The sequence below is a fragment of the Anser cygnoides genome, chromosome 13, assembly GCF_040182565.1.
Source record: "Anser cygnoides isolate HZ-2024a breed goose chromosome 13, Taihu_goose_T2T_genome, whole genome shotgun sequence".
NCBI classification, from domain to species: domain Eukaryota; kingdom Metazoa; phylum Chordata; class Aves; order Anseriformes; family Anatidae; genus Anser; species Anser cygnoides.
Window position 1 is genome coordinate 20,513,258 of NC_089885.1, and position 14,576 is coordinate 20,527,833.

Genomic DNA, 14,576 nt, shown 5'->3' on the forward strand with positions numbered 1-14,576 from the left:
TCAGGGTTACCATTTAGAAGACTCATTTTCCAGCAGCTTTGAGCCAGGAACCACCAAGCCCCGAGAAGCACACAGTGCTCCAGGCGGGGGACACCAGCCCGGGGACTTTGCTCCAAGCGCAGCCGCAGCCACCCATACGTGGCCGTGCCTGGTCTGTTGTAACAGCAGGTATCCACAAGTGCAGGGTGACAGCGTCAGTGAACTGTGAAACGTCTTGGTTACGCAGGAACTGCTTCCTCAGAGCTAGTTAATACGTTAGCCAAAATTCCTCCTTGCATACTTGGTTAGCATAGGAGAACTCAAGTTACTCCAGGCTCGATGCAGCCCTCAGCAGTGGGTCTGCAAAGGGACCCGAGAGGGCAAGGAGATGGAGGAGAGGGGCTGGGGCTTCACTGAGCTTGGGAGGCATCCCTAGGAGCACGCTGAACAGAAAAGCCTACCTCTCCTCTCACTTCCAAACATCCCCGTTTTTCTGAAAAGAGAGCGAAAAGCAGACTGACAGACTAGGGAGGAAAGAGTTGACAGCTATTTGCTATATCTAGCGTAATTTTCCTTGGCAAATTCAGGCTGTTGTTAGAAATGTGCGCCAGACACTTGGATCAGCAGAGCTGAGCCTGCAGGAGCAATGCTTTGTATTTAACACTTGAAGACCTCAACTTCCGAGATCTTATCCTACCATTTCATACCAGCAAACGCATGAAGACAGCACATATGGAACTGACTAAGACGCTTGATGCAAGGACTATAAATTGTCCAAGTTCTGCAGCCGCACATCAGAGTGCTAACAACAACTGTGCAGTACACATTTGTTTGAAGTCGGAGCCTGCTTTTATTACAGGCATGCTGCTTTCGGCTTCAGAGCCGCGCACTGGCTGCTGCTCCCCGCTACGTGACTTCGCTGACGCTTGCGGCATTTGCAGATAGCGTGCGGCCGAGGGAGTGCGGCGCGGCCCCGGCACCCAGCTTCGGTGCGCTGGGCACCCCGGCACGTGGGCGATGCCAGGGGCAGAGCTGCTCAACACGATTAAATTGCAGACACCGACACAAGCACAAGACTCTCCAGCTCCTCACAAAATGCCACCACGCGCACACCACTGCTGCCCGGTAGCATTTCTGGCAGCACGAGGTTTGGTGCTTCTCATTGATCCGGTGTCTCACCAGACATAAACCCAAGCAAGGCTTGTGTTGAGCCTCCAAAGGCCCTCACAGTTGACCTGTTGAAGGCTTTAAAGAGCATTATCTTTGTTCTCAATGCTTTCACCAAATGCATTTAGCTGCAAGAGCCATTATCAACATACCTTAAGCAAGCTGAAATCAGACTCCTTCAGAAATCTGGTACCTCTGGCTGCATCCCTGCAAAATCTTCTGACTATTAGCCTGGCAGGGATCGACCAGTTATATTATTATTTTGTTTTGTTTCTACTTATCTTTTTTTTTTTTTTTTAAATTATCATGGTAATTACTACATTGTGATGCAATTTGTCTGTAGAAATGGAGTTCGAGCCAAACAGCATCCTAACTGATCGTCATCTCTCACATGACAATAAACTGACGCAAAGTTGCAATGCTTTCCTTGAGGTTTTGGAGAATTACATGCGAATAACTCACCCCACCATTTCACCACACAGCAGTCTCAAGAGCTCCCATTAGCACTGTCAAGGATGTGGCTGGAAAATTGTGGAGCCCTAATTAATGCCGCAGAGATAATATAATCAGATTAAATTTTAATCTCGTCAGCGTGACTAAGCCCAGCAGGAGGAGGCGGCCACAGGAGTCTGCCGTTCCTCTCCTCGCCCAGCAGCTGCCATCACCCCAGGTACCAAAACCACCCTCGCACAGGACCGCACGCCTGGCAGAGCCAAGCCCGCGGGTGCTGTCGCCCGTCCTTCGTTTGTCTCCCTGCAGGAAAACTGGTCGATGGCTTTGCCCTGCAGGCTGTGGAGCCCACGATTTCAAGTTCTAACAGGGGACAAAAGCCAGAAGGCTCACACTATGCCAGTGACCAAGAAACCAAGACCTGCATGCTCTTCAGCCATGATCATAATTGTGATGGAAACTTCCTTCACGCTCATGCTGATTTCTAGGGGCTCCTGCTCCTCTGCAGCACCCAGAGGAATTTCAAGCTGACCTAGAAATAGCGTGTTAGTAATGAAGAACTATTAAGACCATGCCCTTGCTGTCTCCTTCCTCTCAGCTGAAGTTGGACATGACTTTGGAGTTGCACATGACACCCCCTGGGTGTCCAGGACCAGTGCTGCAGCTCCCCGTGAAGCGGGCAGTTCTGCTGCTGCAGTTCCATCTGGAATTCATACGGTTCCAGTACTCCATTGCTGCCTTCGCAAACACAGCACCTGAAAGTTAATTCTGCTGCTCAAGTCTGAATGCATTCATTTGAACCCAACGAGCTCACGTTTCATTTTATTACTAAATACAGTAATTTTTCCTTTGTAAAGATTTAGTCAGTCTGGATTCAATACTCAAGTTTTAGGAAACAAACACTACTACAACTTCAGAGAAAGGGCCTCATGGCCACCTGAATACTACGCTGTGTCACAAGCAAGCCATCATCAGTCACGGGGAGCAGCAGAAAAAACCCATGTTGTTAGAGCAACACCCGTTAGATCTTGTCCAGAACAAAAACACACAGAAAATAAAGTCACACCTTCCTTGGAAGTAGAGATTAAAGAGTCACGAGCACATATAAACATCAAAACCACTTTAAAATTCCACAAGAATGGCATTTTTATATTGTGCTGCTGTTAGCGTAGCTGCGGTCAGCGAGCATGATCAGAACTTCTCCAGCCCAGCCACCGCAAGGGAGACAGCAAGGAGATGGAAGTACAACCGATTTGAGCATATAAACCATAAAAATGCATGCTAACTCAATTTAAGACATTGTGCTCTTTTATACCGAATAACACTAAAAAAGAACCCAAATCACATGAAGGTACTTTAAGCTATAAAGCTTCCTCGTAAAAAGGGAAAAAGCCTATAAGCAACTTAGAAATTCTTTAAAAATGAAGCGATGCATCAATAAAAAGTGACCTGTAAAAGCAAGCACATTATGAGATTTGAGTTTCATGTTTAGTTGAGTTTTTTTTTTTTAAACCTTAATCACTGAAAATATATATATACATGTGTATTTTAGAATAAAATGTTGATGCTGCATTTACAAGCAGGCGAGCTGCTGCAGACGGGCAGCAGCCAGGTAGCTCTCATGGGAGAGCAAGGTCCAGCCTCGTGCAACATAACTGACCTCGAAATCGTGCAGAGCAGCTTTCTCTGAATTCAAACCCACAGCTGCATGGCCTGCCAGCTCCTCCTGCACACGCTCCCGTCTTTGTCCTCAAGCAAAAGATGGCAGCACCGCTTCTACTGAAGAACGAGCTCGAGTCTTAGCACAGCATCAGTAAAAGCTAAGACCTGCTGCAAAGTCCAACAGTGGCTTATTTAATTTTTTGCTAAAGAAAGATGAGAGAACTCCTCGGTGAACACACACAAGGTCTGGAAGGGAAGCAGGCCAAAGGGAAGAGGTTGGTGCGTGTCATCTGTGAGCAAGGGAAGGACTCTATCATCCCATGAGCTTTGCTACCAAACTTTAGCTGGTGGCACTGCTGTGATCCTCCGTATTTACAATAATACAAAGATAAGGAAAACAAAAAATAAAAGAATGCCACCTCCTCCAAGAACCTGAGCAACACCACGACAGTGCTCAGGTGCTATAAGCTTTCCCAAAAAGAAAACTTCGCCACTAGAAAGAACACCAAAATAAAGCGATTTTTGGTTACTCAGTATTATGCAACAGGCTTAGCACTTTTTCCCCTACTTAAAAAAGAAAAAAAAAAAGAAAAAAGTAGAAAAAAAGCAGAAGCAGCAGCCAGCAGACGCACAGCTCCTGGCTACACAGCGTTGGTGCCCACCCCGCAGCCAGGAGCGTTCGTGCCCGGTTTGCTGAAGCCTCCAAGCCTGCTTCTCACTGCGTCTTAGAACAGCTCCCAGCTCGGGGACGCTGCCCTGCAGAGGAGCACAGAGGGGCCAGGCGGCGACCCAGCGAGAACAGCAGCGAGATGCTGGGGGCAGGCACAGCCCAGACAGGATCCTGGGCACGCAGCAAGTTGCGAGGAGCAGAAACACAGGCACAGCAGCACCAGGACAGCTGCGCTTCTCACGGGGGCTTCTTCCCACGCTCGAGAGCGAGCCCTGCGCAGCCCAGGGGGCTGGGCACGCATTTGGAGGTCAGAGCTGCTCCTTTCAGCAACAGGAGAAATAGTGCAGACACGGTTAAGAACGGAACTGCAACCAATATAAACTCAAAAAATAACGTCATGGGTTTGTTATCCGAGGATGCCAAGAAATGAAGATGATAATTCACATTAAAGCAGAACTCCAGGCCAGCAATAAAGACGTTGCTAAAAAGAAGATACAATATTCATTGAAAAAGGACAACAGATATCTTTCAACTCCATCATTCACCAGCAACGAGAAGAGGCCTCCCTTCGACCTTCAGCAGAAAAATGCCCCCACGATTTACTTGGAGACCCGGAGATAGCCCAGCTTCTTCCCACGCCCCGGGCCAGGAGGACGGCGGGTCCCCGGGGCCAGGAGCTAGTGATGCTGCACAAACAAGCACCAGCAAGCCCAGCCGCAGCCAGGAGCAGCCAATTTGGTTCATTATCACTAAAAAGGTAGCAACAGCTGCAGTTAAAAACCAGCTACTCTCTCTCCACATTTTCACCCTGCTCTCTCTCGGTACGCCTCATCAATTGCAAATCCAGCAATTCAGATTTTGCTCTCCTTTTTCTGCCTGGGTATGTTTAATGGGAACAAGAATTAAAGCTTTCCAGACAGAAACAGTACCCCTTCTAACTCTTGCATCGCCAAGTCTCCCAAACCCTGATGAGGATCCAGGTGGACAGGGGGCAATGGGTCAAATGCACTAAGAGCCAGAACGAAAGAATCCTGCAACAGCAGCAAGGAAAAAAAAATCTCCTTTATCAACGCGAGTTGTTTTTTCAGCTCGGTGTCACAGCAAGGTGGCACAGCAAGAGCTGTAAATGATTTACCGGTTTTCCTACCCCAGAAAAAGTTAAGGAAAAGCGCCGGTGAAGGCCAGCGGCAGCACTGCAGGAGGCTGAAGGACACACTCGCTCCAAACCCTAGGCCAGGGCCCCGCAGGCCAGGAGCACTGCTCCCAGCTCTCGTTTGGCAATGCCGACGGGGGGAGCCCAGCACCTCACGGCCGTAAGCTGCAATTTGCAGTAACCTGCATTTATGCCTTCAAATTCTTGGGCTTCCCTTCAGCCGCAGAAAGCAAGCTGACGGGGTGTTCGCTGCATACCTGGATGCATTACGTTATTTTACCTTACGTGAACCCCATTCCCCACTGGGGCTACCCCTAGAATAAGGGGGGGAGAGAGGGCGGAAGAGCATCTTCTGGTGCAGGGATGCCCCAGCAGGCGTTTGTCCCATCTCTGCCCCAGTTTCAACCAATTAATTGTTATTATTATTTTTAAACACACAGAAAACCATGCCTACAACGCAGCGCTCACTGTGATGGGGTGGAGAACACCGGCTGGGATGAGACCCCAAAGCCCAGGGACAGCATTTTCCTGAGACGGGCACACCTCGCTGCTGCAGAGGCTGCTGCTGGGGACCACAGCCCCCCCTCCTCGGCAGGGCAGTGGGGCCGTGGCGAGGAATCTGCACTTCTGCCTGTGCCACACGGGACCGCAGAGCTGTTACCCGCTCCAGAGGTGGATTTTCCATCGAGCGATGGCTTAACAAACTACTTCGCCGTCTTCCTCCCTCTGCCTTGTTATGTGCCTGGAGAGAGATTTAAAGCACAGAGGTGAAATGAATTGCAAAGGCGGGATGAATGGGAGCCAAACAAAGGCTGCGCACAGGGACAGCCACAGGGACAGCGGCGCACCAGCACCCATTGCCGGAGGGCGATGTGGCATTTAACCCTGCTTTGTGACTGATGAGCTGCTAAGGCTCTGCGAGCTATTGGCACATCCTGCCTCTTGTAAAGGGGGGAGGAAACAGCAGAGAAAAGAAGGGCCTGCTGTTGTAAAGTGACGTTTGCCATCACTTCAGTGGCTCGGTCTATTGTGATCTTTGCCCGAATTTAACACGTATTTAGACCGTGCCCCCTGCTGTGCCCCGCAGCATCCCGCTGCGCCCCGCAGCATCCCGCTGCAAGGCCACGCGAACCCCGCTGCTGCAGAGCCACAGAACACCCGCAACCCTGCGTGACACGCGGCAAAACCGTGCCCTGCAACACCTGCTGCAATGCCGCGCCACGCGCAAAACCACGCAAAGCCATGCCAAAGCCATCCAAACACACACACGCTGCTGCAACGCCGCGCCACGCGCAAAACCACGCAAAGCCATGCCAAAGCCATCCAAACACACACACGCTGCTGCAACGCCACACCGCACCCCGCAAAGCCTGCCGGCGTGACACCGTGCAAGGCCCGCTGCTGCAAAGCCACGCAACGCCGGCGTGCCCGCAGCACAGGCGAGCTTCCCACGGCTGCTTCCACGCGTTTACTTCTCCCGAATGAGCCTGACCACGAAGAAAGCGCTGCGGGCACAGGGCTCGGCTTTGCATGGCATTCCTCTCCCCCCACGCAAAGACAGGAGGCACTGCGCTGAGCTAAATGGCTTGCAGATCTACAGATCCTCGCGAGTCGCTGCTCTGCTCCTCCTGCTGCGCGAGCCATTTACGAGGAAGTGCGGAGCGTACTGGGGAGAGCCGAGCTGCAGCCGAGGTGCAGCTTTAGTCAGAGGATGCTGGCACTTGCCATTTGGAACGCATTACAGCACTGGCATTTCATCAATACAATCTCGCATATTTAGTACTTTGCACTTACAACAGAATTTTATTTGGCCTTATGGAAAGAGCTCATTTTAATATCCCCACATCTGTTAGTAATTATTTCTGTTATAGTAGCGTTCAGGCCCAACTGGCATCAGCACCATTAGCATACAAAAACAGTTCGTTTCCCCAAGAGTTTAACAAGAGAGCACTTACAACTGCAACATGTAAAAGTCTAGGCAGGAGTTTTATTTTCCTAACCTATAAAGACAGTTAACTATTTTAAAATTACATCCAAATCTCGCTGTAATTTGTATTTGTGCACAATGAATTCTGACAGATCACATCTTCAGAGATGCACTTACCACTTATTGCGGGGAATTTGTTTACTGCTCTGCACTGGCAGAAACCCCTCAGCCTCTCGCATACGGGTTACCTTTTGCAGCCAGACACCTCTAAAAAAATAACATCCTCTTAAGTGTTGAAAGATATTAAAATACAAAGTCATTAACATATAATAAGAGTGGATTGAGAGCTTTGCATGCTCTGAGGTTCTCAGGGCTTGGCTTCGAGTCAAGAAAAATATATTGGATTAGTATGAGAGCAAAATTAGGACTGTGTGCAGTTTAATTAGCATTACAAGATACTACATGTGTATGGAAGAGCAGGGAAGATTTATAGTATTATGCGGTACGAAAAACAACATTAAAAGGTTAAAATACTATCACAGTTTGATAAAGCGCTTTGTGTTGTATCTGAGCTGAGACCTGACCAAGCTCTTGGCTACTCCCGTGCTCACGTTTCTGTTTCCTACAATACATCAGCACCTCCGTGATCCCAAGCATTTCCTCTTTTCCTTCCCGCGCATCACCGAGTGCTCTCCACGCTTGTCCCCCATCTACTTTTCCTGTGCTCTTGGCTGGGGTAGGGAGGAGAAAAAAAAAAAAAAGTTTCCTATTGTGCTGCACAGTTATCAGTTGTTTTCCAGCACCCGTCCCCCCTGACGTGCGCTGGGAGGCAGGAGAGCTGGCACGGTCCTACTGACGGCTTCCCCGAGGCGTGAGCCTGCTGGGCTGAGCAGCTGGGCAGTGATGACATCCAGCAGCCCGAGGCTCAGCCAAAAAGCAAAACCTGCGCTCGGCATCGTGCGAGAGTCAGCGAGCAACCAGCACAAACAGAAGACGGCGTGTCCGCCTAACCTGCTTGGCACGGGGCAACAAGGGGGAACGAACGGCACCGAAGAGGCACGGTACGTCTGTCAATAAGCAAGCTCGTTGGTGCTGAAGCCCCAGCACGCCCCCAGCCTCACGCAGAGCACGCGCGAGGCGCACGCGGCACGCCCGGCACCCGCTCTCTTTCTCCTGACGCCGTGCACGATTTTCTTCGTAAAGAACTGGAGCTTATGGATCCGTGCCAGGTTCTGCACAGAATATTCCTAGGCATAGTAGCACGAATATGTTTTCTATTTGATATCAGGCGATCACGCTACACGCCTCTCCCCCCGGCACACCCCCCAAACCTCACGCAACCTCAGGCATGTCGTTCCCCCCGCCGAGGGAAGGGCACTATTAAAACGTGCATGAAGGTTACCAAAGGCATGGAGCGCTATTAGCCAGATAGCGCGCTGTGGTCTCCCTTTACTGTCATGTACAAGCTTCCTTCGGCGACAATTAGGATTGCCAAGTGTAATTCGAGGGAAAACAAACCATTAAACACGTCCTTAAACAGGACCGCTCTGTCGCACGGCCGTGCTCTAGCTCTTTGCAGATCCGTGGCGCACCCGCACGGCCTCTTGGCTCGGGATGTGGGAGCCAGGCACGCAGGTGGGTTTGGGACATGATGAAGGATGTTTCTGAAGCAGCTTTAATGGCTTCTAGGCCACACGACAGCTTGCTGTACAAATCATACCTGCACTCCGGGGCTGGAATTGAGACAAGGAACAAAATAACTGGTATTTCGCATAGGTGAGGCAATGACACCGAGGTACCCTCAAGCCATCAGAGGTCAAGTGAGCTTTCCTGTGCAGTTCCCCACTCCCACACAACTGCTGCTCCGGAGGGCACCTGCAGCCCGTCCGTCCCAGCACCATGCTTCCGACCTGGTGCGTCCCAGGACGGGGCAGGGAACAAACGCCAGGGGACACCTCCAGGACACCCCTCCTTCTTTACCTGCGTCCCATCTATTTGTGACCGCTCTGGCAACTTGGCCACAGGAGCTCAAGGTTTAAATCGCCAAATACAAAGAGCCAACAGCTCAAAGAATAAAACGCTCGGTGGTAACAGGTCCCTCTTCTGAAGGCACTCGTAGGTCCTGCAGGTTTACGATCAGTAAGGAAAGACAAAAAGTGTTCAGGTCATGTATTTTCAGTCCCGTGCGCACCTTGTACTTTAAGTCACCGGCACGAGCAGCGACTGGGAGCTCCTGGCATGGGATGGCCCAGAGCGTGACCGTGCTGGTGGCCGCAGGCTGCGTGCCCTCCTACAGCACTGGTCCCGGCACGCAGCGAGCTCCTGCGGCTGTGCCCAGGGCCCAGCCGCCTCGTCAGAGGGCTCCGTGCGCATCCATCGAGTCGCTGCTCAGCACCTTTCTGGCCTGACTCTGCAGCAGCCCCGAGCAGCCAGCCTCCCTTCACACATGCCTCCAGGGCTAGCTTGGCCTGGCACAGCTGGTGGGTGTCTGACCGCACTCCAGGCAGGCTCTGGCAGTTTTTGTGCCCGCCTCAGGACACCCGTTTGGCCCTGCGCTGGCCTCAGGTGAGCATCCCCAGGAACGCGGCGCAAGGCACAGTGCCTCGGGGGGTGCTCACCGGGCCCCTGCGGCAGCCTCGGGCAAGGCCGGAGCTCCGAGCAGCCCGGCCCTCGGCCTCCCACCCTAACAGCTACGCCACAGCACCTTCCTCGTCACAGCCCACGTCCAAACCGGCACACGTTGTTTTGGGATTCGGCCCGGGGTGTCCTGACGCTGAAGGGCCCGGTGCCCCCACCCGTCCTCCCGCGAGGAGCTGGCACCGGCACGGGGTCGGATCCTGCGCCGCCCGCAGCCGCTTGTCGCCGACACTCGGGATCCAGCAGGTTCCTCTGAAAAGGCAGCGCTCAGCCACCGCAACGGAGATTTCCTGACAACACAACATCGCCCGGATCAGGCACAGAAGTTTTACCAGGCTGCGTGTGGTACCCTGCCGCCCGCTCCCTGCCACGGAGCCATTAACGGAGCGCCTGCCAAACTCTAACGAGCGCACTGACAGACCCGCTTTGTGCTCCACGAGCACACCCATCCGCGGAGATGATTTGTATTTTGTAATGCCAGCCGGGGCCCAATGCACCACGACAGCAGCGCGGCCGCCACCCAGCCCAGCTCGCCGCCGCGCCTCGGAGCGGCAGCCATCGAAGAGTCAATGAATTAAAGCGGCATTAACGAACTTTTAATCTAGAAGCCAAACTGATGATGCAACGCTCTGCAGCTTCTGGGACAAAGATGTGAACTACAATGCCTCAACCTCTGCCATGAAAAATTGCCCTTGTATCTTAAATTAGTTACATATTTGAATACCCTGTAAGATAGGAAAGCAGAACGTTATCGAGCTGCCAAATCTCGCTCCTGTCATGAGGTCATTTCTGGCACGCCGCCAGCGAGGCTTCTGCCAAAATATCTGCGCTGACCATCGCTCCCCGGCCTCCCCCTCCCTCCCGCCTCGGGTCACAAAGGAAGAAAATAAAATAAAAGGGGGGTCAGGGAGGGGAAGGGCTTTAAAGCAGCTCGCACGAGCGCTGCGGCACATGCGGCGCTTACTCTGCTTCTTCGCTGACCGTCCCGAGGAGCGGCGGAGGGAGGGCTCGCGGGGTCGCAGCCCGCAGCCCGTCGGGACGCTGAAGCCCCCCGCTGCGCGCCCCGGCCCGTGGGGAGCGGTGTCACCGATCACAGCCCCCCCCCGGTACCCCTCCGAAATGCTCACTGAGTCATTCCTGCTTCAGTTGTGCTGACTTGTGCCTCGGGACACGTTTGCATGGGATTGCACTCTGGGTTTAACAGCAGCGCAGTCTGGCTGCTGGGGTTTGGAAAGCAGCTAGGAATCCTACACGCACTGCGAGGTTTCTAGCACCGTTATTAACTTTTAGGGGAAAGCTGTTTGCAAACACCTCGCCTCCTTGCTGCAATCAGGAAATGGGTACACTAATGAAACGCTGCAACGCTGAAGGCTGGGGTTTTTCAGCCGTACACAGACTCAAGCAAACGGCAACGCAGAACAGTCAGGGAGAATCGGGGGAGAAACAATGCCACAAGTAACATTAATTCCACGGTGTCAGTGCGTGCGCTTCCAAGCAGGCAGCTTTCGGGGCCGGCAGCTGGGCTGCAAACTGCGCGCTGCCCATCGCGCCCAGAGCTCTGCCTGCTCCCACTACCAGGAAACTTTCTCTCGCGACCGACTACTTCAACATGTCTGCAAGAATCCTTCCTCTTGCGCCTGACGGGGCAGATGTAAAATAAATAAATTAATAATTAGCATTACCTTATCTGGAGTCTGTCAGCTGTGGAGAGCAGCATTTGGATCTCGGCACACATTCGGAGACAAATTATCTAACGCCGTAATTTATGAATGCCTCAGCTATTCACTCTGGTATTTCATTAAACATGCGCTGGAAAGAAGAGCTCTGAAGCCCGAGCAGATTTAGCATGATAACGCGAAAGGAACTCCAGCCGCATGCTATTACAAGGCAATCCAAGAACTCAAACATGACATCGAGCGGCTCAGGCTCACTTTACGTTGACACCGCTTAAGTAACAAAGGGCAGGGGAGATGACCTGAGAGCGCGGGTTCTCCCAGTTCGGCGGCTGCTCGGGGTTCGTTTCGGGGAGCCGGAGCCCCAGAGGGGCTGCGGGCAGCCCGCCGGCCCTGCGTGCGGCCACGGAGGCCGAGCAGCGGCTCGCTCGCCCCGGGGCCGTGCGGGAGGGCGCGTTCCCAGGCCGGTGGCTCAGCGCACGCCGGATCTGTGCGGCCCCCGGTGCTGATGGCTGGGGGCTGCCCTACGCACCGGGGGGCGACGGGGCAGCGGAACCCTGCACCGGGGCGCCCTAGGGCGGCTGGAGGGGGGGGGGGGAAGCACGCCGGGTGCGCGCGGAGAGCCCGCCGCGGTCGCGGTGGCGGAGTCGCGGTGGCGGGGCTCGGCGGCAGGTGGAGCGCGGTGCGCCCCGGGGGGGCTGCCCTCCCGGAGCGCTGCCGGCGGCCCCCGCCCCCCCCCGGCGACAAGTGCTCGGCCCCGGGCCCCCCGGCACCCACCTGCTGCTGCTGCTGCCGCCGCTCGGCGCCCTCGGGCGGCCGCTGCGGGCGCGCTGCGGGCGGAGCCGCGGGCGGTGCGGCCGCGGTGCCATCGCGGCGCGGCGGGGCGGCGGGCTGCGGGCCCCGCTCGCGGCGCAGCTCGGAGCGCAGCTCCAGGTAGCAGCCCAGCGTCAGGACGTGCAGCGCCAGCGACAGCGCGAAGAAGCCGAGGAAGAGCCGCCAGCTGCCGCCGCCTCCTCCTCCTCCTCCTCCTTCTCCTCCTCCGCCGCCGCCGCCGCCGCTGCAGGCGCAGCCCCCGCGGGCCGCCTCCCCCCTGCGCTCCGCGCCCATGGCCGGCGGTCCGAGCGGCGAGGCGCCCAGCCGCTACTGCTCCATGCTCGGCCGGGCCGTGCCGCGCCGTGCCGAGCCGCGCCGAGCCGCCCCGTGCCGTGCCGTGCCGGGCCGGGCCGCCGGGGGCTGCGCGGCCGGGGCCGCCCCAGCGCCCCACCAGCGGGCGGGGCTCGGCGGCGGGGAGGGGCGGCGGGGAGGGGGGCGGGGGGGCGGGGGGGGGCTGCTCCGCCCCGACCGGCCTCGGAGCGCGGCTCGGCTCGGCACAGCGGAGGGCGCGGCGGGGGGGTGCTGGGGGCACGGGGGGGTGGGGTGGGGTGGGATGGGGTGGGATGGGATAGGATAGGATAGGATAGGATAGGATAGGATAGGATAGAATAGAATAGAATAGAATAGAATAGAATAGAATAGAATAGAATAGAATAGAATAGAATAGAATAGAATAGAATAGAATAGAATAGAATAGAATAGAATAGAATAGAATAGAATAGAAAAGAAAAAGGAAAAAAAAAGAAAAAAGAAAAGAGGAAAAGAAAAGAAAAAAAGGAAAAGAAAGGAAAAGAAAAAGAAAGGAAAGGAAAGGAAAGGAAAGGAAAGGAAAAAGAAAAGAAAAAAGAAAAGAAAAAAGAAAAAAGAAAAGAAAAAAGAAAAGAAAAAAGAAAAGAAAAAAGAAAAGAAAAAAGAAAAGAAAAAAGAAAAGAAAAAAGAAAAAAGAAAAAAGAAAAAAGAAAAGGAAAGAAAAAAGAAAAAAGAAAAAAGAAGAAAAGAAAAGAAAAGGAAAGAAAAAAGAAAAGAAAAAAAAGAAGAAAAGAAAAGAAAAGAAAAGAAAAGAAAAGAAAAGAAAAGAAAAGAAAAGAAAAGAAAAGAAAAGAAAAGAAAAGAAAAGAAAAGAAAAGAAAAGAAAAGAAAAGAAAAGAAAAGAAAAGAAAAGAAAAGAAAAGAAAAGAAAAGAAAAAAGAAGGGATGTGGTCAAACAGACTGGGCTAGTATAAAATGGAATGGAATAGTATAGAAGGGCATGAATGCATCATCCTAATCCTGCAAAGGATGGACAGACTTGATGCTCCGTTCCAGGTACATTTTAGAGTGCAGAAATTAAAACTCAGTGATGGAGATCACATCTGCTTGGGCAAGTTCCTCTTCTGCATGAGCCAGCATGGTGGTTGAGATCGGCCGGTCAAGGTGTGGTAACAGTCTTGGATGTTTTTGGGTAGACCTGCGTGGTGCCAGGAGTTGGATTCAACGATCCTTATGGGTCCCTTCCAGCTCGGGATATTCTGTGATTCTATGAAATGGAGCGGTATGGGATGGGATGGAGTGGAATCACGGGGTCACAGTCATGAAATCACTGCATGGTTTGGGCTGGAAGGGAGCTCAAAGCCCACCCGCTGTCCCCAGAGAGCAGAGCCCCTCTGCTCTCCACGGGAGGAAGCTGCAGGCCACCAGGAGGCCTCACCTGATCTTCTGCAGGCTGGGCAAACCCCGGGACCTCAGCCACTCACTCCTTGCCCTCAGACCCTTCAGCTTTGGTGCCCAGCTCAGAAGGGGCCTACAAAGATCACCAAGTCCAGCTGCCTGACTGCTTCCAAAGCCAGGGCTAACTGCGGGCTAACTTTAAGCGTGTTATCGAGGGCATTGCCCAAATGCCTCCTGAGCACTGCCCGGCACCGGGCACCTCGCTGGGAAGCCTGTGCCAGTGTCTCAACACCCTCGTGGTGAAGAAACCACTTCTGGGCCTCCTCCTCTGCAGACCAGAGGGCCCAGGTGCCCTCCAGCCCTCCCACCGGCCTTGTTGTGCTCCTCTGGATGCTGTCAAGTAACTCAATGCCCTTTTCGTGTTTCGTGTTCCCTTTTGAGAGGGAAGACTTCAAGAAAGCAGGCGAGTAAATGACGAGTTCGGGTCGCTTTACGTGCCTGAGAATACAGGCGGCGGGGAAGGACACTGAAGGAGTTGCCAGTTCCCTGCCGGAATTGGAGCCATGGCACATCTGCAGACCATCCCGATGCAGAAGCAAGATAGAAAGAATAGTATGAGATCAGCCTGGTCATCTCAGAGACAATAAGGAACACGCACAGAAAGTATAAATCAGGCCACTTCCTAACGCTGCGCGTAAAAGAATAGCACGAGCGTGTGGGGACACAGCTGGAGGGAGC

General features: G+C 53.4%; 1 protein-coding gene across 5 annotated transcripts in view; it reads right to left on the reverse strand.

Moving 5' to 3' along the window:
• The window catches only part of EDA (ectodysplasin A), a 76,461-nt gene extending 63,893 nt beyond the window's left edge, over nt 1-12,568 (reverse strand). For 2 of the 5 annotated variants that reach the window (XM_067005128.1, XM_067005127.1), the window contains exon 1: nt 12,096-12,567. In XM_067005128.1, coding sequence (XP_066861229.1) covers nt 12,096-12,425 — 330 coding nt within the window. In that variant the 5' untranslated portion in view covers nt 12,426-12,567. Of the gene's footprint in view, nt 1-12,095 lie in introns of all 5 variants that reach the window. The other 3 variants (XM_067005126.1, XM_067005125.1, XM_067005129.1) reach the window with 2 other exon arrangements.
• Nucleotides 12,569-14,576: the final 2,008 nt, after the last annotated feature.